This window comes from Haemorhous mexicanus, chromosome 3, assembly GCF_027477595.1.
Source record: "Haemorhous mexicanus isolate bHaeMex1 chromosome 3, bHaeMex1.pri, whole genome shotgun sequence".
Classification (NCBI taxonomy): domain Eukaryota; kingdom Metazoa; phylum Chordata; class Aves; order Passeriformes; family Fringillidae; genus Haemorhous; species Haemorhous mexicanus.
In genome coordinates, this window is record NC_082343.1 from 116557030 (window position 1) to 116582964 (window position 25935).

Here is a 25935-nt window from a genome sequence, read left to right on the forward strand (position 1 = left end):
ATATTCTATAGAGTCATTGGATTCCTTGTTAAAAATTCTATTTTTTCCCAAGAAAAACAAGGAATGGCTCAGGGATAACGTTCAGCTTTCTTCCATGAAATCACTGAATTCCTTCTGAAAATTCAGTTTTTCCCATAAAAACTACTCAATGGCACAGGGATAACGCCCATCCTTGTTCCACTGGATCCCTCGTTAAAATTCTATTTTTTCCCAAGAAAATTAATGAATGGCTCAGGAATAACGCCCACCTTTGTTCCATTGGATCCCTTGTTAAAATTCTATTTTTTCCCAAGAAAATGAAGGAATGGCTCAGGGATAACGCCCATCTTTGTTCCATTGGATCCCTCGTTAAAATTCTATTTTTCCTACGAAAATGAAGGAATGGTTCAGTGATAACATTCATGTTTGTTCTATGAATTCATGGGAGTTTTTAATTAAAATTAAAGCTTTTCCCATGAAAATGAAGGAACAGCACAGGGATAACCCCACCTCTGTCCCATGGGATCCCTCACTAAAATTCCATTTTCCCATAAGACCAAAGAATGGCACAGGGATAACCCCACCTCTGTTGCATGGGATCCCTCACTAAAATTCCATTTTCCCATAAAACCAAAGGAATGTCAGAGGGATAACCCCACCTCTGTTCCATTGGATCCCTCACTAAAATTCCATTTTCCCATAAAACCAAAGGAATGTCAGAGGGATAACCCCACCTCTGTTCCATGGGATCCCTCACTAAAATTCCATTTTCCCATAAAACCAAAGGATGGCACAGGGATAACCCCACCTCTGATCTAGTGGATCCCTCACTAAAATTCCATTTTCCCATAAAACCAAAGAATGGCACAGGGATAACCCCACCTCTGTTCCACGGGATCCCTCACTAAAATTCCATTTTCCCATAAAACCAAAGGAATGTCAGAGGGATAACCCCACCTCTGTTCCATTGGATCCCTCACTAAAATTCCATTTTCCCATAAAACCAAAGGAATGGCACAGGGATAACCCCACCTCTGTTCCATGGGATCCCTCACTAAAATTCCATTTTCCCATAAAACCAAAGAATGGCACAGGGATAACCCCACCTCTGTTCCATGGGATCCCTCACTAAAATTCCATTTTCCCATAAAACCAAAGGAATGTCAGAGGGATAACCCCACCTCTGTTCCATGGGATCCCTCACTAAAATTCCATTTTCCCATAAAAACTAATGAATGGCACAGGGATAATGCTCATCTTTGTTCCAGTGGATCCCTCACTAAAATTCCATTTTCCCATAAAACCAAAGAACAGCACAGGGATAACCCCACCTCTGTTCCATGGGATCCCTCACTAAAATTCCATTTTCCCATAAAACCAAAGGAATGTCAGAGGGATAACCCCACCTCTGTTCCATGGGATCCCTCACTAAAATTCCATTTTCCCATAAAACCAAAGGAATGTCAGAGGGATAACCCCACCTCTGTTCCATGGGATCCCTCACTAAAATTCCATTTTCCCATAAAACCAAAGAATGGCACAGGGATAACCCCACCTCTGTTCCATGGGATCCTTCACTAAAATTCCATTTTCCCATATAACCAAAGAATGGCACAGGGATAACCCCACCTCTGTTCCATGGGATCCTTCACTAAAATTCCATTTTCCCATAAAACCAAAGAATGGCACAGGGATAACCCCACCTCTGTTCCAGTGGATCCCTCACTAAAATTCCATTTTCCCATAAAACCAAAGAATGGCACAGGGATAACCCCACCTCTGTTCCATGGGATCCCTCACTAAAATTCCCTTTTTCCCCCCTTTTTCCCATTTGCAGCCCCCAGCTGAAGGAGGCCCCACCCCACTCATGGCATTTGCAGCTCCCAAATTCCCGGATGGCTCCAAGCCCCTCCGCAGCTCCTGGACTCCCCTGAACCATCGGCTCATGAACGACAAGGCAAGTTCCCAAAAACCCCAAAATCCAGGGAATCCCAGAATTCCTGAGCTCACCAGGATCATCCAGGCCAAGCCCTCAAGGCAAAGCCAGCTCGAGGATTTTTTCCCTCGGGATCGGGTCCAGTTAGTTTGGAAAAGTCTCAAAATCCGAAATTCCACCAATTCCCAAGCCTGAGAAAATTTAATTTTTCCCCGTGGGGGTCATGGGAAATGGAATAAGAACATGGAGATATGTCAAATATAAAGAGATAAAAAATCTAAAATAAATCTAAAATAAAATCTATATAACATCTTTGTGATATATAAATATATATAAAATTTAAAATTAAAAATATATTAAAATGCAAAATAAATCTAAAATAAAATCTATATAAATCTTTATGATATATAAATATATATAAAATTTAAAATTAAAAATATATTAAAAATGTAAAATAAATTTAAAATAAACTCAATATAAATCTTTACGATATATAAAGAAATATAAAATTCAAAATAAAAATATAAAATCTTCATGACATATAGAGATATACAAAATCTAAAATAAAAATGTTTAAAATTATAAAATAAATCTAAAAGAAAATCGATATAAATCCTTATTATATATAAAGATATATAAAATCTAAAATTAAAAAAAATAGATAAAATAACTCTAAAATAAAATCTATATAAAGTCTTTGTAATATATAGAGATATAAAATTTAGAATAAAAATATTAAAAATATCAAATTAATCTAAAATAAAATCTACAGAAAATCTTTATTATATATAAAGATATATAAAATTGAAAATAAAAATATTTAAAATAATAAAATAAAATCTATAGAAAATCTTTATTATATATAAAGATATATAAAATTTAAAATAAAAAATATAAATAAATAAAATAAATCTAAAATAAAATCTATATAAAATGTTTATGATATATAAAGATATATAAAATTGAAAATAAAAATATTAAAAAATAAAATAAATCTAAAATAAAATCTATATAAAATGTTTATGATATATAAAGATATAGAAAATTTAAAATAAAAAATATAAAAAAATAAAATAAATCTAAAATAAAATCTATATAAAATGTTTATGATATATAAAGATATATAAAATTTAAAATAAAAATATATAAAATAAATCTAAAATCTCTATAAAATCTTTATGATACATAAATATATATAAAATTTAACACCAAAAGAGGGAAAATTCTGATTTACCTATTTAAATCTAACAAGTTTTTGATTTAAATCCTGCTATTTTACCAAATCAATAGCTTTAAAAAAAAAGAAGGTGGATTTTTTTTGCTGAAAGTCCCCAAATCCTGCTTTTTAGGGCAGGGTGAGGGACTGTCATTCCTTAAAAAATTACAATTTCACTTTCCTCCTCATTTTCTCCTGACAAATCCCTCACACCATAAAAAGATGAACCTCTGGATACCCGACATTCCAATTAATTGGATTTTTCCTTCTCTCCCTAATTCAACTCCTGGTTTCCAGCCGTTCCCCTGTGGAAGGACTTTTACCCCACTTCAAGCCAACACCTGAATTTCTTTTCTTTCTGATAAATGAAGAGATTGAGCTCTTTGAAGTCCTTTCAACCTGGCAAATCCTCCAGCCTTTGAATCGTTTGGATGTTCCCTAAACCCTCCCAGAATTATTTCTGCAGATACAAATCGCTGTGGAATAAAGCATGACCTAACCAGAAATTTAAAAAAAAAATTTTAAAAAATAAATTTTCCCACCTTTTCCCACTTTTTTTTTTTTTTAATCCTCTGCTCTTCAGGCAGTTGGATTGAGCTGCAGCAAAACTTTTAGGGATTAATATGGGATTGTTGAATAATCCAGTGCTTGGTGACGTTGCAGGTAGGGAGGAATAAAGCAGAATATCCAAAAAAAAAGCAGAAATTCATATTAAAAAATGAAAAAATGAAGCAGAAGGGCCTTTGGCACACGGGGAATGTGGTGCTGGATTAATGGTGGGACTCGACGACCTTGGAGGTCTTTACCAACCTTGAAGATTCTCAGAAATTCATAATAACAAAAGATATTTCCTTGTTTCTGATCCAGGTTTTAAACCACTGACCTGGCCAAAAAATTCCTTTTTTTTTTTTAATATTCCTATGCTGCTCTGTGGCAAAAATAAATAATTACAGAATTAAAACTAGCTGCACTAAAATGAGAGGTGATGTTGAGAGTCAGGAGATGTTCCTGAGGTATTTCTGGGGAGCTGGGGAAGCTGAAGGTGCCATTTTTGTGCAGTCACGTGTCTGCACTGCTGGGAGGCAGCCCAAGGAGGAATTTATGGATGGAAGGAATGGGAATTTATGGATGGAAGGGGTGGAAAAAGCAGGGAGAGGTGGGAGGGGATGGGTGGGAAATGAACTCATCAGAACAGTGGTGGAATTCAGAGCTGATCCGAGGTGGAAAAGTCAAAATTCCAGGGTTAGGAGCAGAGCTGGGAATTTGTGGCGTCCTAAATTTGCTGCTTGACAAATTTTGGGTCATTCTGGGGGTGCTCCTTTGGTAGCTCCTGTAGATTTCCCTGGATTTTCAAACGTGGCCGGAGTTCACTCAGCACAGAATTCCAGAATGGTTTGGGGTGGGAGAAACATAAATCCCACCTTGTTCCAACCCAACTTCCACCATCCCAGGGTGCTCCAGCCTGGCCTTGGACACTTCCAGGGATCCAGAGGCAGTGACAGCTTCTCTGGGAATTCTCTTCCAGGGTCACAGCCAGGAATTCCTTCCTAATATCCCATCCATCCCTGCCCTGTGGCAGTAGGAAGCCATTCCCTGTCTCCTGTCCCTCCATCCCTTGTTCCAAATCTTTCTCCAGCTCTCCTGGAGCCCCTTTAGGCCCTGGAAGGGGCTCTGAGGAGTTCCTGGATCCTTCCCTTCTCCTGGTGAGCACCCCCAGCTCTCCCAGCCTGGATCCATGGGAATTCTTCTCTCCTGGACACGCAGTGATGGGAGGTGCCCCAGAAGCTGAATTTCCCCACCTCTTTAATTCAGAAATTCCATTAATCCTGACTTGGAGGCACCAGGTGCCAGAAATCCTGCATGGATTTAATCCCAACTCAGAGAAGCTGTGGCTGCCCCCGGATCCCTGGAAGTGTCCAAGGCCAGGTTGGAGCAGCCTGGGATGGTGGAAGGTGTCAGGGGTGGAACTGGATGAGCTTTAAGGTCCCTTCCCAGCCAAACCATTCCATGATCCCATGGTTTGAAGGCAGGATCACCAGCAGGGACGAGGCAAAGTCAAGGAGGAGGAATCAGGAAATCCCAAATTGTTCAGGGTCACAAAGCCAGGGATGAAATCCCAGACACTCCAGGGTGATGCTGCAGGTGAGGATGAAGCAGTGGCAGGAGATGGAGCTCCCTGCAGACTCCATCCCGGAAGGACAGGAATTTGGGGGAGGATTTGGGCAGGAATTCAGGTCAGAGGCAGAAGAGCCTCCAGAGGCATTTGCAGAGAAGGATGGAGGGATTTTCCAGCCACTTGAGCATCTTTAAACCCCCGGAAGCCGTGGATGTGAGGCAGCAGATTCCAAAATCATCCTGGGGTATCGGAACCCCGGACATCCCTCTGTCTGTCCTGGAGGACTCGAGACTCTGGCAGGGGGCTCAGAGACCTTGGCACAGAGTCACAGACACCTGAGCCTTTGATTTTAACCCATGGAAACAATTCCCAACTTTGTGTGAGGATTTACAAGCCACAAGGGTTTGAGTAGAATGATAGTGAATTTATCATGGGGTGAAAAAGTAGAATTTTGGGGTGTTTAGAATGGGGGCTCAAGAGGCAAGATGGGAATCTGGGCATGTCCTGCCCCTCTTCTCCTTCTTCCTAGCCTCCATCTTCTGGGTGATGGTGGCACTTTAGGATTGGTTTAAAGTAGAGACCAAGTGTCTAACATAGGTGACAGGTACTGGAAAATGATTGTAAATAAAGTACAGGTAGTTTTTAGTCTAACACTGCCCCAAGGGCGGTCAGTGTGCCTCAACCCAACCTGCCAGACAGACCTCAGCGGGTCAGAAAGACAGTGTTATGGATAAGAGCAGAACCAGAGCCAAGGAATCCTGACTTCTTCTTCACTCTCGGGGCTGGGAAAAAGAGAATTTCCAACACCTCGGGGTCACTCGACACCAGAGCCCTCGTCACCAGAGCTCTCCACGGGTGTAGCTCCAAGGCCTTGGAGCAGAGGACATGGGCTTGATTATTACACCAAATTTGGGGCATTGTGTTGCTAATAAACGCTCCCAAGTGCCTGGAGAGGCAGAACTTTGGGAGAGCCTCAGCTCAGATGTGTCTCCAAGAATGCTGAAAGCAAATCCGCGTCTCTCTTTGATCAAAGACCATCAACAGCTCCCTCCTCCCCGGAATCCTCCAACCCAAATCTCAGATCTCTGACTATTCATCACTTCCTTGGGGCAAATCCTTTTTCCAAGTTCAGCTTGTTAGGTTTGTTGGTTTTTTTGGGGTTTTTTCCCGTCTGTTTTTCCAACGTCCCTCAGGCAAATTTAGCAAATAATAACTGTCAAGGCGCAAATAAAAGAAATGTCATTTTCCAGCCCTCGCCAGAGACTCTCCTGCTGGGAGAGATAGAGCTGAAGCTGTCAGCTGCTGCAGCAGACATCAGCACTGATAATGTCCCTCTCTGCAGGAGCCATCTCAGAGCAAGAGCCCGTCCGCAGTTCATAATGATCGAGCGTGGTTTTCTTTTCCGTTTAATCGCCGTTTTATGCGCGGTTTTAAGCCCGGCTTTCCCCTCCCTTCCTCTTTGATCTGTCTGCTGGAAAAATCACTTCCAGCATTCCCTCACTTCCCAGATCACCATCCCGAGGGTTGAAGGCGGGTTTGTGGTGGTGGGGAGCCACGTGTTGGAGCTTTGGGGTCCGGCTCCCTATGGATAAAGGTCAAGATCAGAAATCCTCCTCTGGATTTTGATACGGATCGTCCTCGGTGGGAGCTGTCACTGCAAAGTGGCCGGGGAACAAAGGCTGCTCTTGGCAGCCCATTCCTGAAGGGTTTGCTGAGTTGGGATTGAATCCGTGCAGGATTTCAGGCACCTGGTGCCTCCAAGTCAGGATTAATGGAATTTCTGAATTAAAGAGGAGGGAAGTTCAGCTTTTGGGGCACCTCCCATCACTGCGTGTCCAGGAGAGAAGAATTCCCATGGATCCAGGCTGGGAGAGCTTTGGGTGTTCCCCTGGAGAAGAGAAGGATCCAGGGAGAGCTCAGAGCCCCTTCCAGGAGCTGGAAATGCTCACCTGGAGAAGAAAAGGATCCTCAGAGCTCTTCCAGGAGCTTTGGTTGTTCCCCTGGAGAAGAGAAGGATCCAGGAACTCCTCAGAGCCCTTCCAGGAGCTTTGGTTGTTCCCCTGGAGAAGAGAAGGATCCAGGAACTCCTCAGAGCCCCTTCCAGGAGGTTTGGGTGTTCCCCTGGAGAAGGGAAGGATCCAGGAACTCCTCAGAGCCCTTCCAGGAGCTTTGGGTGTTCCCCTGGAGAAGGGAAGGATCCAGGAACACCTCAGAGCCCTTCCAGGAGCTTTGGGTGATGACCTGGAAAAGAGAAGGATCCAGGGAGACCTCAGAGCCCCTTTCAGGAGCTGGAAATGTTCATCTGGAAAAGAGAAGGACCCTCAGAGTCCTTCCAGGAGCTTGGTGAGTCCAGCCTGGAGAAGAGAAGGATCCAGGAACTCCTCAGAGCCGTCCCAGGAGCTGGAAATGTTCATCTGGAGAAGAAAAGAACCCTCAGAGCCATCCCAGGAGCTGGAAATGTCCAGCCTGGAGAAGAGAAGGATCCAGGGAGAGCTCAGAGCCCCTTCCAGGGACTGGGAATGTTCACCTGGAGAAGAAAACGACCCTCAGAGCCCTTCCAGGAGCTCTGGGTGTTCACCTGGAGAAGGGAAGGATCCAGGGAGAGCTCAGAGTCCCTTCCAGGGCCTAAAGATCTAAAGGCTGGATCCAGCCCTGGTTTAGGCAGGGAATCAGCCAGGAAAAACCTGGATTATGGCGATCCCTGATCTTCTTCCCATGCTGGGACTGGATCTGGTGAGCCTTGGAGCTGAGCTGATCCGTTCTGGGGGGTTTGTCCTGGAGAAGTTTGGGGTTGGGAAACCAGCAGAGCTGCTGGGAGAGCTGGGAATGTTCAGCTGGAGAAGGGAAGGATGCAGGGAGATCTTGGAGCCCCTTCCAGAGCCTGAAGGGGCTCCAGGAGAGCTGGAGAGGGACTTGGGACAGGGGATGGAGGGACAGGACACAGGGAATGGCTTCCACTGGGAAAGGGGAGATTTAGATGGGATATGGAGAAGGAATTCCTGGCTGGGAGGGTGGGGAGACCCTGAGATTTCCCAGAGAGGTTGTGGCCTCCTAATCCCTGGATATTTTGTGCTGGAAGGGACCTTAAAGCTCATCCAATTCCAACCTTGACACCTCCCACTATCCCAAGCTGCTCCAAGCCCCATCCAGCCAGGCCTTGGACACTTCCAGGGATGTGGCATCACATCCAGGAGGTTCCAGGAGTGCAGGGGTGATAAATTCCCAACAGGATGGCCAAGGAACAATCAAGGGAAGAGTGTAGGTGGCAGGAGAAGGGATGTGGATTCTTTCCCTCTCCACAGGAAAGGTCTGGAATTCTGGGCCCATTTCTGGGCTCCTCAGTACAAGAAATTCATGGATTTATGGAGTAGATCCATATAAAATATGGAAATATCCAAATTAAAAAAAATGGATTTATGGAATAAATCCAGTACAGGGATTTGGGAATGATTAAGGAAGTGGAGAACCTGATGTTTAGGGAGGTTCTGGAATATCCATCCAATAAAATGCACAAAACTCATGGACATGCCTGAGCTACTCCTTTAGCTGATCCTACCAGGGACTTTGGATTAAAGATCTCCATCATTTTTTTCCAAAATCATCCATTGAGCGATTCCCTTGATATCTTGTGGATTGTTTTTCAAGCTGGATTTTTCTCAGCACGTACTGAGTCCCCTCTAAATACTCAATTTTCTTTTTTTGTGTGTGTTTTATAGGTATTTGAAGAAAGAAGAGCCCTGCTTGGAAAATGGGTAAATTTCCTCTTTAAATAAATATTTGCTACAGGCAGATTTTGGAAGTGATCAGGAGTTTATCTCATGGGAATGTAAAATTTCTCCTCTTTGGAAAACAGGATTCACTTTCCCTGATGTGACCGCTCTGCTTTTGAGGAGAGTAAAGGTGTCAGTTCCCTCAGTTCCCACATTCTGTAAGTTTTGAAGTTGGGAAATCATATTCCATCCTTGGAATGAGCTGAAATGAGATTAAAAAACCCCAGGAAATGTCTGTGAAGTCTTCAAAGCAGATGCTGGATGTTCAGATGCTTCCATGGCCTGCTGGAGGCTCTTTGAAATCTGTAATAAATGACATTTTATCTACCAAGTGCACACAGAGGTTGGTTTGGGTTGGAACTGATTATTATTTGTGCTCAATAAGCTGCCCCGTGAAATTTCTTTTTTGCATCTCAGATGATCTTTACAGGCAAATATTTTGATTTTAAGGATTGTTTGTCTTTATAGGAAATAATCTGTCAATAATTTAAAAAAAGGGATTTCAGGGATACCAAGGAAATGAAATAATTGAAGGGTTATTGTTCAAAAACCAGCTTTTAATGGGACAGGCAGCAAGTGGAAAACATAAAACCCATCTCTTGGAAATTGCTGGATGTCTAAAAAATGCCAAAATCTGGGAAGAGCCTTCCTCCAAGCACTCTGACAAGTGCTGAGTCATCTCGGAAAGGTCACATTTCTCACCCTTCCCATGACACTGGATCAGCAGCTCTCAGGAGGCTCCTGCAGAGCTGATTTCCTCCTCGTGCTCCTGCCACCCAGCATTCCAAGGAAAGGAAGCACAAAAGCTGCTCTCCAGTCCCCACCAAGCCTGGGGCTGTGTGAAAGGAAGCACGGGGAGAAAGCTCAGTGCTCCGGGCTGGATTTTCCACGTTGGCTCCCATGACCTTCTCCAAGCGGTCTCGGGAAATTTGGACTAAAGGGAGCTGCTGGAGCTTGGGATTCCTGGCTGGGATCACACTCAGGGCAGCTGTAAAGGATTTATTCTCAAACTGGAAGGCTGAAGCCTGTCCTAACTCCTGTTGAGCATTTTCAGCAAGATCCAGGTGATGGAATGGAAAAAAAAAAATCCTCATTTAATGGTTGGACTCGATGATCTGAAAGCTTTTCCAACCTTGATGATTCCTGGATTCTATCTGCAGACAATGCCAAGCTTGGAGGGGTTTCCTGAATTTTAGAATTTTAGGGGTTTTCCTGAATTTTAGAATTTTGTTAGGGGGTTTAGAAATCAGGCTGGAAGGGTCTGCAGCCAGATAAGGGCGAGGGAAAAGTGCTGCATGAAAGAGTGACACCCAAAAACTTCACATCTGAGAGAATCTGAGGATGCAGCAGCTCTGCAGAAAAAACCACTGGGAATGAGGGTGGATCACAAACTGGATATAGGCTGAGAGTGTCTGAAATAAAGGGAAATACCCCAAAGGCAGAGTCACTCCCAGCTCTGCTCCCTGCATTTTGGGAAAGCTGGGAACAAGTCAGAGGAGAGAGCAGGTCCAGAAAACATGGAGAACATCCCTGTGCTGCAGGGAAGGTGGAGAAGAGGTGGAAAAACATATTTTAATGAAACACAAAGGATGTCAAAAAAGAGGAAGGGAGTGATCTGATCCCTGAGCTCGCTTTGGAGAGGGCAGGAGATCCTGAGCTCATCTTGCAGTTGTGGAGACACGATTTAGACATGAGCAAAATCCAGTGCTGCAGAGAATTCCCTGCTGGAACAGCTTGCCTGGGGATTGAGGGTGGAATCTGGAGACTTCTGAGGTTCCACAAACGCTGCCAGGAGTGGTTTAGGGAGAGCAGATCCTGCCTTGTGGCAGGAGGTGAACCAGATCAGTGTCCCTCAGCTTTTTCCACGGAAGGAGCATCCAACCTCCTGCAAAAGCAGAACAGGAAACTCCTCCTGTGGCCTTGCCACAGTGGTTTCCCTTTATTTGGTTTTCCAAAAAAAGATTGGATTAAACTCCAGGTGCTCGTTGCTTATTTAATTCTTGCTGATTTTACTTGCATGCATCCAGGGATTTACATTTTCTTTTTGGTTTTCTTTTCCCCGCTGGTGCCACAGGACATCTTTGATGTCTCCCAGGGTGTTGTGGTCCTTAAAACACAGGTTGAGAAACAAGGAATGAGGTGACCTGAAGGGATTTAATTTCTGTTTCTGTGCACCTGACAGGAGGGTGCAGCCAGGCAGGAAAAATCCTTTCTTCCCTTTATCCAGGGAATAAAGGACAGGACAAGAGGAAACAGCCTCAGGGAGGGTCAGGCTGGACATCAGGAGGAATTTCTCCCTGGAAAGGGGGGTCAGGGGCTGATCAGGGAGGTTTGGAATCCCCAGGGAAGGACTGGATGTGGCACTCAGCGCTCTGGGCTGGTGACAAGGTGGGGATCAGTCACAGGTGGGACTTGATGGTCTTGGAGGTGTTTTCCAACCCAGATGATTCTGTGATTTAAGCTCTTGCTTCTCCTCATGTCACCTCTCTGTGTGGAGCTGAGCCCTTCCAGGCGAGGGACACTCCTCCAGGGTGGTGCCCATGTTCTTGGGGCTGCTGGATTATGCTCTTTCCTGACTTAGAGATGAGGAAACTGAGAGGCATTTAAAAACTTTCATTCTATTTTCAGTCTCATGTGAAGGGTGAGACAATACAGACATTATAACTCCTGACATCACAATCAGAAATTAACTATTTCTTAATTTTAATTATTATAAGTGTTTCTTGGCCTAGTAGCTTTTGCCACACTGTGTTGTAAATGTTTTAAAGCTAATCCTCTAAAATTACTCTTTGTGAATGCATTTCTCATAGTTTTATTTCTCTAGAAAAAAAGTTCTCTACATTTCCTACAGGAGCCATCTCTGTTCACACTGCAGCAGAGCACGAGAACACTGCCCCAAAATCTGCTGACAATAATTGGCCTTCCTGTGGCAGGACTGTCCCTGGCCTGGTTTTCACTTTTACCACCCTATCAAACAAATAAAGCTGACATTTTACAGGGGAATCACAGAAACATTTGGGGTGGAAGGGACCTTAAAGCTCCTCATTCCACACCTTCCACTCTCCCAGGTTGATCCAAGCCTCATTTCCAAGAGGAAATTCCTGGGAAGACTCTGAGGAAGGGAAGTGGCCTGGTGACAAGTAGGAGCCATTGCAATGTCACCTGCCATGGGGTCAGCTCCTGGATGGACAGGGCTTGGAGCTTCAAGGTCCTTCCAACCCAAATCTTTCCATGATTCTCCTGTAAAATCTCAGGTTTCTTGGTGCAACTGCAGAGGCAAAAGTGAAACCTAAGAGATCCTGCAGGGAAGAGTTCCAAACTGCTGAAACCAAACAGATCCTGGGGGAAGAGTTCCTAACTGCTGAAACCAGAGAGATCCTGGGGAAGAGTTCCAAACTGCTGAAACCAAACAGATCCTTGGGGGAAGAGTTCCAAACTGCTGAAACCAAACAGATCCCAGGGGGAAGAGTTCCTAACTGCTGAAACCAAACAGATCCTTGGGGGAAGAGTTCCAAACTGCTGAAACCAAACAGATCCTGCAGGGAAGAGTTCCAAACTGCTGAAACCAAAGAGATCCTGGGGGGAAGAGTTCCAAACTGCTGAAACCAAACAGATCCTGGGGGGAAGAGTTCCAAACTGCTGAAACCAAACAGATCCTGGGGGGAAGAGTTCTAAACTCATGAAACCAAACAGATCCTGGGGGGAAGAGTTCCTAACTGCTGAAACCAAAGAGATCCTGGGGGGAAGAGTTCCAAACTGCTGAAATCAAAGAGATCCTGGGGGAAGAGTTCCAAACTGCTGAAATCAAAGAGATCCTGCAGGGAAGAGTTCCAAACTGCTGAAACCAAACAGATCCCGGGGGGAAGAGTTCCAAACTGCTGAAACCAAAGAGATCCCAGGGGGAAGAGTTCCAAACTGCTGAAACCAAAGAGATCCTGGGGGGAAGAGTTCCAAACTGCTGAAACCAAAGAGATCCTGGGGGAAGAGTTCCAAACTGCTGAAACCAAAGAGATCCTGGGGGGAAGAGTTCCAAACTGCTGAAACCTGAGAGATCCTGGGGGGAAGAGTTCCAAACTGCTGAAACCAAACAGATCCTGCAGGGAAGAGTTCCAAACTGCTGAAACCAAAGAGATCCTGGGGGAAGAGTTCCAAACTGCTGAAACCAAAGAGATCCTGGGGGAAGAGTTCCAAACTGCTGAAACCAAACAGATCCTGGGGGGAAGAGTTCCAAACTGCTGAAACCAGAGAGATCCTGCAGGGAAGAGTTCCAAACTGCTGAGCAGGAGCTGCTTGGCAGCAGAGATATTTTGGGATTTGCTTGGGTGGATTGAGGTTTTTTATGGATATCAGGTGCCTTGTCTGCTTCTCACCTTCTCAGCCACCTCCTGGCTCTCCAAAAAATCCTTTCAGCAGGACTGGGAGAGGATGGCTGGGGAGAGAGGGTGTGAAAATCTCTCTTGAGGTTCTCTTGGTGGGGAGACTTTGATAAAGTTTTGTATGAGGATTGAGAGATGAATGGGACTTTTGGGTTTTTGGGGTTTTAGGTTGTTGTTTATTTTCTTTTATTAACAGTTGTTTATATATTAGATTTAGTGTATAAAGAGAAAGGTATCAAAAAAGTCACAAGGCACACAGGTTCAAGGTCTTTTAAACCTATTTTGTCTAATTAACTTTTAGAACGTATTTTATTTCTACTTTTCTACAAAAAACTAATTATTTGTCTGTTTATGTCATAATTGCATTGCCTTTCTAACTAAGCACTTTGTGCTACTAATACTGTAGAAAATGGAGTAGATGAACAAGAAGATTAGACAATGCTCAAAATCTTCTATCTGCTTCTAGACTAAAAACCAAAAACTCTTGAGTTTTTCACCCTGTGATAAACACTACTACTCTCTTTTTTACACACTCGTAGATCCTCGTTTATCCCAAAGTTTTGGAAGTTTTCTTTGGGGACAAAGGTGAAAAGCAGTGCTCTCGTGGGGTTTAGGAGTTCTCAGGACAGGCAGAGAAATATTCTCTGTGCCCTGCATTCCTGTGGGGTTTTTGTTTGTTTTTTAAATTTTTGTTGGGGTTAGGATTGAAGGTATATGAGACAATAGTTTGTGTTTATTGTTTTTATTAGTGTTACAGTTTTATTATTGTGAGTTTTGTAGTCTTTTATTAGTAAGGTATAAAATTATTAACTATTTCTTGTTATAAGGTCTTTTAAGATTCAACTATCTAATTAAGAAATGAGACTTAGATTATTTTCCCTTTTAACTCAATAATTGATCCTTCAAAGTTCACATTGCAGATTTTTTGTCCAATTACAAAATACCACCCAAACCCATGAAGAAGAAGGAAGGAGAAGGTGAAGAAGAATGACCTGTCTCCACCCTAAAACCTCCATCTTGCTTCATCTTTATTTCCACATCCTAAAACCCTAAACTCTAACTTTTCTACCTCATGATATTACACACCTCTAAACAACTACAGACTCATAATCCAAATTTTATTAATCAATTTTGGAAGGAAAAGGTGAAGAAGAATGACCTGTCTCCAGCCTAAAACCTCCATCTTGCATCATCTTTTTTCCTACATTCTAAAATCCTAAACTCTAAGTTTTCCACCTCGTGATATCACACACCTCTACCCAACTACAGACTCATAATTCCAATCAAATTTGGAAGGAGAAGGTGAAGAAGAATGACCTGTCTCCACCATAAAACCTCCATCTTGCATCATCTTTTTTTCTACATCCTAAAACCCTAAACTCTAATTTTTCTACCTTGTGATATCACACACCTCTAACCAACTACAGACTCATAACCCAAATCAATTTTGGAAGGAGAAGGTGAAGAAGAATGACCTGTCTCCACCCTAAAACCTCCATCTTGCTTCATCTTTATTTCCACATCCTAAAACCCTAAACTCTAACTTTTCCACCTCACGATATCACACACCTCTACCCAACTACAGACTCATAACCCCAGTCAATTTTGGAAGGAGAAGGTGAAGAGTGACCTGTCTCCACCATAAAACCTCCATCTTGCTGCATCTTTATTTCTATATCCTAAAACACTAAACTCAAAGTTTTCCACCTTGTGATATTACACACCTCTAACCAACTACACACTCATAATCCCAATTTTATTGATCAAATTTGGAAGGAGAAGGGGAAGAAGAATGACCTGTCTCCACCATAAAACCTCCATCTTGCTGCATCTTTATTTCTGTATTCTAAAACCCTAAACTCTAAGTTTTCCACCTCATGATATCACACACCTCTACCCAACTACAGACTCATAACCCCAATCAAGTTTGGAAGAAGAAGGTGAAGAAGAATGACCTGTCTCCACCCTAAAACCTCCATCTTGTTTCATCTTTTTTCCTACATCCTAAAATCCTAAACTCTAACTTTTCTACCTTGTGATATCACACACCTCTAACCAACTACACACTCATAATCCCAATTTTATTGATCAAATTTGGAAGGAGAAGGTGAAGAAGAATGACCTGTCTCCACCATAAAACCTCCATCTTGCTTCATCTTTATTTCTATATCCTAAAACCCTAAACCCTAACTTTTCTACCTTGTGATATCACACACCTCTACCCAACTACAGACACATAATTCCAATCAAATTTGGAAGTAGAAGGTAAAGAAGAGTGACCTGTCTCCACCCTAAAACCTCCATCTTGCTTCATCTTTATTTCTATATTCTAAAACCCTAAACACTAAGTTTTATACCTTGTGATATCACACACCTCTAACCAACTACACACTCGTAATCCCAATTTTATTGATCAAATTTGGAAGGAGAAGGTGAAGAAGAATGACCTGTCTCCATCATAAAACCTCCATCTTGCTTCGTCTTTTTTCCTACATCCTAAAACCCTGAACTCTAACTTTTCCACCTCGTGATATTACATACCTCTAACCAACTACACACTCATAACCCCAATTTTATTGATCAAATTTGGAAGGAGAAGGTGAAGAAGAGTGACCTGTCTCCACCATAAAACCTCCATCTTGTTTCATCTTTATTTCTGTATTCTAAAACCCTAAACTCTAAGTTTTCCACCTCGTGATATCACACACCTCTACCCAACTACAGACTCATAACCCCAATCAAGTTTGGAAGAAGAAGGTGAAGAAGAATGACCTGTCTCCACCCTAAAACCTCCATCTTGCTTCATCTTTATTTCCACATCCTAAAACCCTAAGCTCTAAGTTTTATACCTTGTGATATCACACACCTCTACCCAACTACAGACACATAATTCCAAACAAATTTGGAAGTAGAAGGTAAAGAAAAATAACCTGTCTCCACCATAAAACCTCCATCTTGCTGCATCTTTATTTCTATATCCTAAAACCCTAAACCCTAACTTTTCTACCTTGTGATATCACACACCTCTACCCAACTACAGCCTCATAATCCCAATTTTATTAACTAATTTTGGAAAAATGCAGTGTTCTTTTGCGGGTCTGTGCCTTTTAGCACAGGAAGTTTAAAATTCTCAGCATCCAGGCTTCCAACAGGTTCCAACAGGAGGGGAACCTTGTTTGTCTTCTGGAGAACCCACTCCTAATTTTGCAAGCACAGGGATCCCCACCTGGGCCCTGTCCCTCTCCAGCTGGAGCCAGCAGCAGCAGAGGGGCCTCTCCTGATGCCAGCCTGGTATTTGTGCGTGTGCACTCAGGGATGAACTGCAAACCGATCCAGCTCGGCCTGATGTCACCCAGTCCCCGCGGTGACATTGTTGTGGTGGGGAAGGCCCCGGCGAGGGGGAAAGCTGCGGGGAGAGCGAAGGAGAAGCGAGGGGAATCCAGTCCGACTGGTTGGGCGGCTGTAATCGCATCCAAGGGCAGGAGCTGTGCAAGAAGCAGCCAAATGTGGGATGGGGACTCGTTAATGCTGGAAAAGAGACAAATCGTGCCAATTTAACCCTTTGGCTGCTGCTGCTGCTGCTGCTGGGTGGGAAGGAAATCCATTCGAGCATAGATTTGGGGTGGGAAAAAAAAAATCTGCATTTCTAATCTGCTTTTTGAATTCTGTTCCTAATTTCATTCTGACACGGAAAAGAAGGGATGTTGGACATTAAATTATTTATTTACCTATAATAATAAAAATACCCAGTGCTCCCGGTGCTGGTTTAAATGGAGTTTAAAGGCAGGCTGAGGATGATGGAAGGAATTCCCCCCCTGGGAAAGGCACGGCAGGGTGGGAAGGGTTAAAAAGGAGCAGCTCTTCCGTCTGCTGGGAAGTGAAGCTGGATTTGTTTTGACTGGTTCACTTAATCTCTTGATGTGGAAGAGACCGAGCCAGCTACTCGCTCCTCTCCGGAGCTCACACAGAAATTGATCAGCGCAAATTGGTGCTCGGGGATTGTTTTAACGAGCAGAGGATGGGGCTGGGATCAGGGATGGCGAGCAGAAGTTTTCCCCCGTCCTGTGACAGAGGAAATCTTCAATTCCAAGGGGTTTCAAACCTTTGATTTCCAGCCGAGGGTGAGGAGGGGACAGGCAGAACCTCCTCTGTCCCTCTCTGGTACATCTTTGATTTTATTCTCAGGGAACATTTCTCAGTCCTAAATCCCCAGGTTCTCCTTCAGTTTTCCCTTAACACCCTGCTCAGCATCATTAGAATTGAAAGGTGTATGAAAAACAGGGATTAAAAAAAAGGGAATATTCCTTAATTCACGGTGTCTGAAAAGCAGGGAGCTTTTTCTCTTTGGGTTTTCATCTCTCCAGAATCTCAGGAATGCCAATCCCACACTCTCTTCATCCTGACCTTCTTGAAGGGCTTGCAGAGGTGTTGGTGAGGAGGAGAAGAGCTATTTGCTTCCTGGAGTTTGTTCTCCAGCACTGGAATTCATCCAAAGGAAAATAAATGAATAAATAAAGAAGGAGTTCTTCAAAAATGATCAGGAAAGAAAATGCTTCTCAATTGCCTTCATCTGCACAGTACATTTTAAAGTATTATTCTGCCAGTCCTCCATTTGAGCATAGATGCGGGGTGGGGAGGAAGCAGAGGGGGAAAAAAAATCAGCATTTCTAATTTTCCTTTCCAATTCTGTTCCTGATTTTGTTCTGACAGGGAAAAGAAGCGACACTAGACATTAAACTATTTCTTTACCCATAATAATAAAAAAACCCTTTCTTTTTAAAATTTTATATTTATAGATATATTTATATGTATATTTATATTTACATTTATATTTATAATTGTATTTGTAGTTTTAGTTTTATATTTCGTTTTTGAGGGTCACATTTAACAAAGGACTGAAAGCTCATCCCATTCCACCTCCTGTCATGGCAGGGACACCTTCTGCAATCCCAGGCAGCTCCAGCCTGGCCTTGGACATTCCAGGGACCAAGGAGCAGCCACAGCTTCTCTGGGAATTCCATTCCAGGGCCTCCCCACCCTACTGGGAAGGATTTCTCCCTAATACCCCACCTAAACCTCTCCTCTTTGAGTTTAAAACCTTTCAATGTTGGAACTTTGGATGCTGAGAATTTTAGATTTTCTTGACCCCCAAGAGAACATTGCATTTCACCTGAGGCCAAGGAGAAAGCTTCCAAAATTAAATTCTAGAACTGGGATTATGGGTGTGGAGTTTGAATAGAAGTGTGTGGTATCACATGGTAGAAAACTTATAATTTAAAGTTTTAGAATATAGCAATTTATATATAGCAAGATAGAGGTTTTAGGGTGGAAAGTAATCCTTCTTCACCTTCTTTTTCATGGGTTTGAGTGGTAAAGTGTAATTAGATAAAAAAATCCACATTGCAGGCCACAGGTAGTTAGCTATTAAGTTAAAAGTAAAAATAATTTAAGCATAATTTCTTAATTAAACAGTTTATCCTTAAAAAGCTTTGTAGAGAGAGATCTACAACTCCATTTTTAGTTTGTTAAAGCGTAGCGCTGTAGAACTCCCAGTTTTGTGAGACTGTAATATAAATAAGAACTAATAAACATCCGAGTCTGAACAAGAAATACCATCTCACACATGTAATCCTGACCTTAACCAAAAAAAAAAAAAAATTAAATAATTAGAAGAAATATAACCCCACACTTCCCCTTGTCCCATCTCCACACACTCTGGTAAGACAGGATGAAGTGCAATCCACATTTCCCCTGAGGAAAACCCTCTCCAACCATCCCGCCCTTCCCACTGGGAATTCCTGCTGCTCCTGCCCGTGGCCACCACCATCCCAGGGCTTCTCCTCCCTGCTGCCACCGGGGCTGCAGGTTTGGAGCCAGATTTGAGCCATTTGAGCCATTTGTGGGGACAATTTGAGCCATTTGTGGGGCTGAGGTTGTCTCCTCCCAGGACATGGCTGCTGCCAGGCCCTTGTGTCATTCCCACCCTGTTTGCCCAGCTCTGCAAAGCTTCCCTGAATTCCTCCCACACAGATTCAATCCTCCTCTTTAGCTACCTGCCCTCAGCTGTGGAAAAATCTTCCTGACTCTGTTGCCATTGTGGATTTTTCCTCGTTTTGTTTTCCCTCTGCGTCGCTCCTTGTAGCACGTGTGGGGAGATTGTGAGGAAAAAATCCTTCAGAAATTGTGAGGCACTCTGAGAGTGCAGCAGTGGGGGCTGTGGAAGTGTCAGGGGAGAAGGAATCAGAGATGAATTCATCACTGGGGCCTGCTCAGATGAGTAAAAACCCATCTGAGTCCCTTCCTTTTTGTGAGGGAAGCCAGTCCCAGGAGCGTGAGCGAGTCCTGGCCTAGGCCATCCTGGATCTTTTGAGGACTAGAAAACATCAGGAGAGAAGGAATCAGAGATGAATTCATCATTGGGGCCCGCTCCTGTAAACACCCATCTGAGTCACCTCCTTTCCATGAGGGAAACCAAGGCTCAGAGTGGGTCCCAGGAGAATGACTTAGTCCTGGCCTAGGCCATCCTGGATCCTTTCAGGATTAGGAAGTGTCAGGGGAGAAGGAATCAGAGATAAATTCATCACTCAGATGGGTAAAATCCCATCTGAGTCCCTTCCTTTCCGTGAGGGAAGCCAGTCCCAGGAGCCTGACTTAGTCCTGGCCTAGGCCATCCTGGATCCTTTCAGGATTAGGAAGTGTCGGGGAAGAAGGAATCAGAGATGAATTCATCATTGGGGCCTGTTCCTGTAAAATCCCATCTGAGTCTCCTCCTTTCCCTGAGGGAAGCTGGTCCCAGAAAAATTAGTTAGTCCTGGCCTAGGCCATCCTGGATCCTTTGAGGATTAGAAATCATTCTGTGGCTTCAGAGTTTCTTTTCATGTAGCCTCTCCATTTGTTCCCAGCGCTCTGTTCCCTCAGAGTGAGTCACCACAAGCTGCTGCTCCTGTGCTTTCCCTCACCTCACTTTATTTTAAGAAGCTGAATTTCTGGTTTTTCTGCACCCGAAACTCCTCATTTATTGGGGTTTTTTTCCCTTCAGTTTGACAAGTGGACAGATGGCCAGAGGAGGAGGATCCTGGTGGACCTGCTGGAACGCTGCTCCCTGTCCCAGCAGAAGTTCTGTGCCAAGCAGCTCCAGGCCCGAGTTCCCACCGAGGCCATCGATTTTACCACAAGGCTCCCTCGAGTCCTGTCCTTGTACATCTTTTCTTTCCTGGATCCACGGAGCCTCTGTCGATGTGCACAGGTAAAAAAAGCCACCACCTGCCTGGGCTTCACAAAGCCAGGACAAAGAAGCTAAAAAAAAAAACAAGAAAAGGAAAACACTGATTTTTGGTGAAGGCTTAGGTGAATGCTTAGTGATGCTCGTTCCTCGGATCCTAAATTAAGCCAGATTGGCCAAGATTCATGGAATTGATGAGTAATTTTAAATGCTCAGTTCTAAAGCATTTTAAAAGTGGCATTTTCAGGGCTGATTATTCCCAGAAAGGAAGCCTGGTACTCCTAAAAATCACATTCTTCTAAAATACCTTGCACTGTGTGCAGAGCCCTTAGTTCTTGGAGAGATTTTGGCTTGTGCTTTTGCAAAGAGCAACACTTGATCCTTTAAAATGCCTGAAGGTCAAGTGTTGGATGTGGAGAAGCAGAAAATTCCAGATGGGCTTTGGAACAAAATGATTAAGACTCCAAAAATCTGAAATGCTGTGAGATGATGCCCAGAGTGGTTTTAAATTAAGAAGTCAGTTTTCAGTGACATTATTACTGTGCTAATGTAATATTCCGTGTTATTTAAGAATATATAATAATCTCAGCATGGCTTATCCTTGCTTTAGTAACGTGGATGCAACTGCAACTTTCCGTGACAGCAGGTTAGAAAATTCCTTAGACTCACAGAATATCTTGAGTTGGAAGGACCCTCCATCATGAAGGCCTTGAAAGGTCTAAATGCTTTAATCAAAGGTTTAAATGGAGCATTAACAACACAGAAGAATTCAATTCATTTAAGATGATGTGGGAATTATATCCAAAATCTTGGGATGCTTTAAACCCCCAAGTTTCCAGGCGGCTGGGAATTCATTCACAGGTGAGCTGGCACTGGAAGTACCTGTCAGAGCTGGACCAGCTGTGGATGCTGAAGTGCCTGCGCTTCGGGTGGCTCCTCAACTTCTGCCCCACGCCCTTCGAGCAGGGCGTCTGGAAGAAACACTACATCGAGATGGTGAGGGAGCTGCGCCTCACCAGGCCCAAGGTACACCCCCAGCTGCTGCCTTCGGCCTCAGCTTCCAGATTTCCCACTTCCTGTACTGCTTTAGTGCCCATTCTCTGACTTCTTTCCTCTGCCTCCGTCAAGGTTGGGATTGAAGCGCTGGAGATTTTATTTTGAGTTCAGACTCAAATGTTTATTTTTTATTATCCGTGTTGCAGTCTCACAGGCAGCGAGTTCTGCAGGGTTTCACTAACAAGCTACAAAATGGCTGACTGTCTTTCTCTACAAGGGCTTTTGAGGCTAAACTATCCAATTAAGAAATGACTCCTAAATTATTTTCACTTTTAACCCGATAATCACTCAAATTCCACAATCTGGATTTTTCTGTCCAATTACAAAATACCACCCAAACCCATGAAGAAGAAGGTGAAGAAGGACCAGCCACCACCCTAAAACCTCCATCTTGTTTGTATTTATTTCTATATTCTAAAACCGTAAACTCCAAGTTTTCCACCATGTGATATCACACACTTCTATTCAAACTCCACAGCCATAATCCCAGTTCTAGCATTCAATTTTGGAAGCCTCCTCCACGGTCTCAGGTCAAATCCAGTGTTCTCTTGTGGGTCTGTGAGTTTCAGCACAGAAAGTTTAAAATTCTCAGCATCCAGGGCTCCAGCAGTGTTTAACTCAATACTGAGTGTTAGCAAGTTCTCCTCACAGCTTAGTTAGACAAAACAATCCTTTTCCAACCCAAAAACCAGGCTCACCTTTGTAGCTTCAGGCCCCAAAAAGTGTAAATTGATGGGAATAAACTGGGAGGATGTGGCTTCATTACCTGAAGCTGTAATTGAATCATTAACCCCCAATATTCAAATGGCCCAAAACTTATAAAAATGTGAAAACTCGTGACCTGTGGGAAGTGGATTTGTAGAGAATTCTCAAAGCCTGACAGAAGGCTCACACATCTGTGTGCAAACTTTGAGATGAGAAATGCTGACTTAGAAATGCCATGGAACAGGACAGACATTGTTGAGAGAGAAATGGAGCTAGAAACAAGTTTCAAAAGATAACATTACAAATAAGACTGGATACTTTAGAGAAATGGAACTATGAAAGACGCATTGTAGTAAGACCAGTAAGGGTAATTTTAGATGACTGGTTTTGAGGTATTTACAGTATGGTGTGGTAAAAGTTGATAGGTTAAGAAACACTTACCATGTATTTTAATTAAAGAAATAGTTGGCTTCTGCTTGTGGTGGTGTGAATTATAACATCTGTATTGTCTCACCCCTCACATGAGACTGAAAATAGAATAAAAGTTTTTAAATTGCCTCTCAGTTGCCCCATCCCTGGGTCAGAAAAGGGCTTAACCCAACAGTGACCCATTGTCCATCTTGGTGCAGCCTTAGCCAGGCCCTTGCACTGCCCAAGGTGTATCCTTGGAAGGCCTTTTTAACAAATAATTGTTTTATTTTTCTCACTAGCCTCTGTCCTAGGTAGCCTGCCCAGCCATCACACCTCCTCCACGGGTGTTTGTCCCCACTGGGAAAACTGGGGGCTCTGGCTCCCAGCCCCTCTGCCTCGTGATCTTTTTGGGATCCTCCTGGCCTGAATTCAAAGCTCAGCCCTTTCATTTAAAGCAAAGTCTGCCTTTAAATCAGGCTCTCTGTAGTTGATAGAGAGAAGCTGATGCAGCTCAACAGCAGCTCAGCTCATCTGAATATGGATCATAGGGTTTGGGTGGTGACAAGCACTGCCAAGGTGCCTCTTTCTGTCCACTGACCACAATGGAGCCCGCAGAGACCAATTTTGAGTTAACCCCCAATGATTATAACTCTAAATTCATCCCAATCTGATTTTCATCACAGCCTAAAACTCATTTTCTCCTTTCCACCTCTCCAATTAGACTCCTTCCAAGGACGAGTTCGTAGTTATCGATGTGCAACCAGTAAAAAGCAACGTCCCAGAGAGGAAACTTTCTGTGGCAGGACTGGGGACGAGCAGGGGGAAAAAAGAGCTCCCTCCTTGGCGTTCATCCGACAGGAAGCCCACGGACACCATCCGCTACAACTACCTGGACAACCACGACCCCATCGAGCAGGCCAGGCAGGCGTAAGAGCGTTTCACCTCTTCTCCTTTTTCCCTGTGGAACAAGATTTTCCACATCCCTCTGCCTGTTCTGGTTGCAAACCCACTTTCCTGCTCTTTTTGGCTTTTTTTGGCTGGGTTTTGGCCCGAAGCTGCCGCTGCTTTGTGTCCTGCCTGCACGACTTTTGGTGTAATTATTCTGTTTCCAGAACTGAGTTCAGGGTGGAACTCCTGGGGGATGTTACAGAGCTGGAACAGGAGGAATCAGGCCAGGGGTTTGTTGGAGAGTTTTTTAAAGCAAGCTGCCAGGCTGAGAGGAATGTGTGGGTTTCGCAGGGGCAGAGGAAGAATGAATTAATTGTGATGAAATGTAATTCTATCTCTCGGAGGATCTCCTGGCTGAGAGGGGTTGGGATGATTGAATTGCAGGGCAGGTGTAAGAGGATGTCAGAGCATGGAAGTGATGAATGGTATTTGTGTCTGCTCTGCCTGCATCCATCACTTCCTGGGCTCCCAGGTTTATCCACGTGGGAAAAAAAAAAAAAGGCATTTCCCTCTCAAAGCAGAGCTTGCACAGGGATCTGTGTTAGAGCTGCCCCAGGTTTTCCTTTGTCACCTCTGGCATCAGAGATTTTCCCAATCTTAGATCCAGGGTCACTTTTCTGTGCATTAACAAGTCCAGGGAGAGTGTGGGAGTGACCTGTGGGAAGAGCTAACCCTTTCCTCATGTGAATCCCCGGAAATGCCACCTCTGATGTTTCTCAGCCCAGCTGGTGTCACAAGGGTGAGGCTGCCATTAATCCAAGCCTGGCAAAAAGGCAATGGATCCTCTTGAGCATTCCCTATTTTCTGTGGGAATCCACGGGCTCGCCACGCCGAGCAGGAGATTCCTCTGGGCCCTGCCAACAAAAACCTTGGGAACCGACAGAGCCACGACAAAAAGCACCCAGGTTTTGTTTAAATAAATACCAAACAGAGCCAAGATTATCCCTGCACCCAGGAACAATCAGCTCAGGAATTAGCCCAGCCAGGGATTGTTTGGCCAAGCACTCTCGGAGCTCTTTCCCAAACCCACCGCTCCTCCGGGGTGTTCCACGGAGCTCCCCGAGCAAAAGCCTTTTATGAATCACGTTTTAATCCGCGTCCCCTGGTCCTTGGATGTTGCACTACTTCAAAGAGCTTCCCAGTTTCCACCTCACCCTCTTTCTGTGGGATGTTTCCCAACTCCAACACTACTTTTGGGTCGTGTTCTTTGAGGTTTTTAACTGAGTATTTTCACCGGACGCTTCCTGCTGCAAACAAACCTGGCATTATTTTCCAGCTGCGCTCAATGGTTTCGTGTAGCAGCTCCCAGAGGTTTCTGTGAGGTTCAGGATTCTCTTGTGTTGCTTCTGTGAGGTTCAGGATTCTCCTGAGCCATGAAAAAAGTGCCACAAGCCTTGTTTGAAGAGTTTAAAAGTCGCCTGTCCCAGCGTTGAGCAGTGGAACCAGGTGAGAACAATTCACCCGAAATAATGAAACAGTAAATAATAAATACACTCCCTGTTTGCCCCTCCCCAGTGAGATCCCAGCCTGTCTCCATTCGTGGGGAATGTTTTAATGCCAACTGTTCCTGCAAATCTGCCATTTATCCTCAATTACAGAGGATTATTGCGAGGAGAGAGAGGAATTCTGTGAGATTTGCCTATTTATTGAGGATCTGCCTTTAATATCCCTTAAGCTGCAGGTAATTGCTGCTGCTCAGGCTCATCTGTGCTGATTATTCAGCAGCACAGGTGGTACATTTCAGGTGCTGACCCAGCCTCCCACTCCCACAAGGAAGTTCTGGTTCTAATTTTCCAGGGACACGTTGCTGTGCCTTCCCAAAAATCCTCCCACCGAGGCTCTGAGTTGTGTTCTCCACCTTTTGGGAACGGGAATTCAGCTCTTCAGCTGGATCTCTGGAGCAGGGGGACACCACCTTGAGTGTCCCCCAGGTTTTGGTGGGGGTGGCAGGTCACCCCCACCCTGGTGTCCCTTTGGGGTGCCAAGCCTTGGTTTGGAGCCTCCCAGGAATCCACCTCAGCGCAGGCAGCCCCTGCCTGGCCAGGGCTGAGCTTGGAAGGCAGAACAGAATCCCGAGATAAAAATCTCCCACCCCGCCGGCGATTCGAGGTTCTCCTTCAGATCAGCCGGATTCCAGGAGCTCAAGGGCAAAACAACATCTCCTCATGTAAAATGGATGTCAGGAGGAAGGAGATCGCTG

The 25935-nt window shown here is 44.1% G+C and overlaps 1 protein-coding gene and 1 long non-coding RNA gene across 4 annotated transcripts in view; one reads left to right on the forward strand and one right to left on the reverse strand.

The window, feature by feature from the left end:
* Nucleotides 1-1820: 1820 nt before the first annotated feature.
* Nucleotides 1821-25935, forward strand: part of FBXO16 (F-box protein 16) — a 35966-nt gene continuing 11851 nt past the window's right edge. The window contains exons 1-5 of the mRNA XM_059843142.1: nt 1821-1936; nt 8964-8999; nt 20433-20639; nt 21477-21641; nt 23509-23714. Of these exons, the coding sequence (XP_059699125.1) occupies nt 1847-1936; nt 8964-8999; nt 20433-20639; nt 21477-21641; nt 23509-23714 (704 nt within the window). The 5' untranslated portion in view covers nt 1821-1846. The remainder of the gene's footprint in view (nt 1937-8963; nt 9000-20432; nt 20640-21476; nt 21642-23508; nt 23715-25935) is intronic.
* On the reverse strand, nt 14120-25183 carry LOC132325618 (uncharacterized). Of its 3 annotated transcripts, none has more exons than XR_009485988.1 (3): nt 24995-25183; nt 24408-24589; nt 14120-17871 (listed from the first exon to the last, which is right to left on the reverse strand). It is a non-coding gene; the product is annotated as an uncharacterized LOC132325618 (long non-coding RNA). The 3 variants fall into 3 exon arrangements; XR_009485987.1 differs by lacking the exon at nt 14120-17871 and adding an exon at nt 19992-20689; XR_009485986.1 differs by lacking the exon at nt 14120-17871 and adding an exon at nt 20699-22227.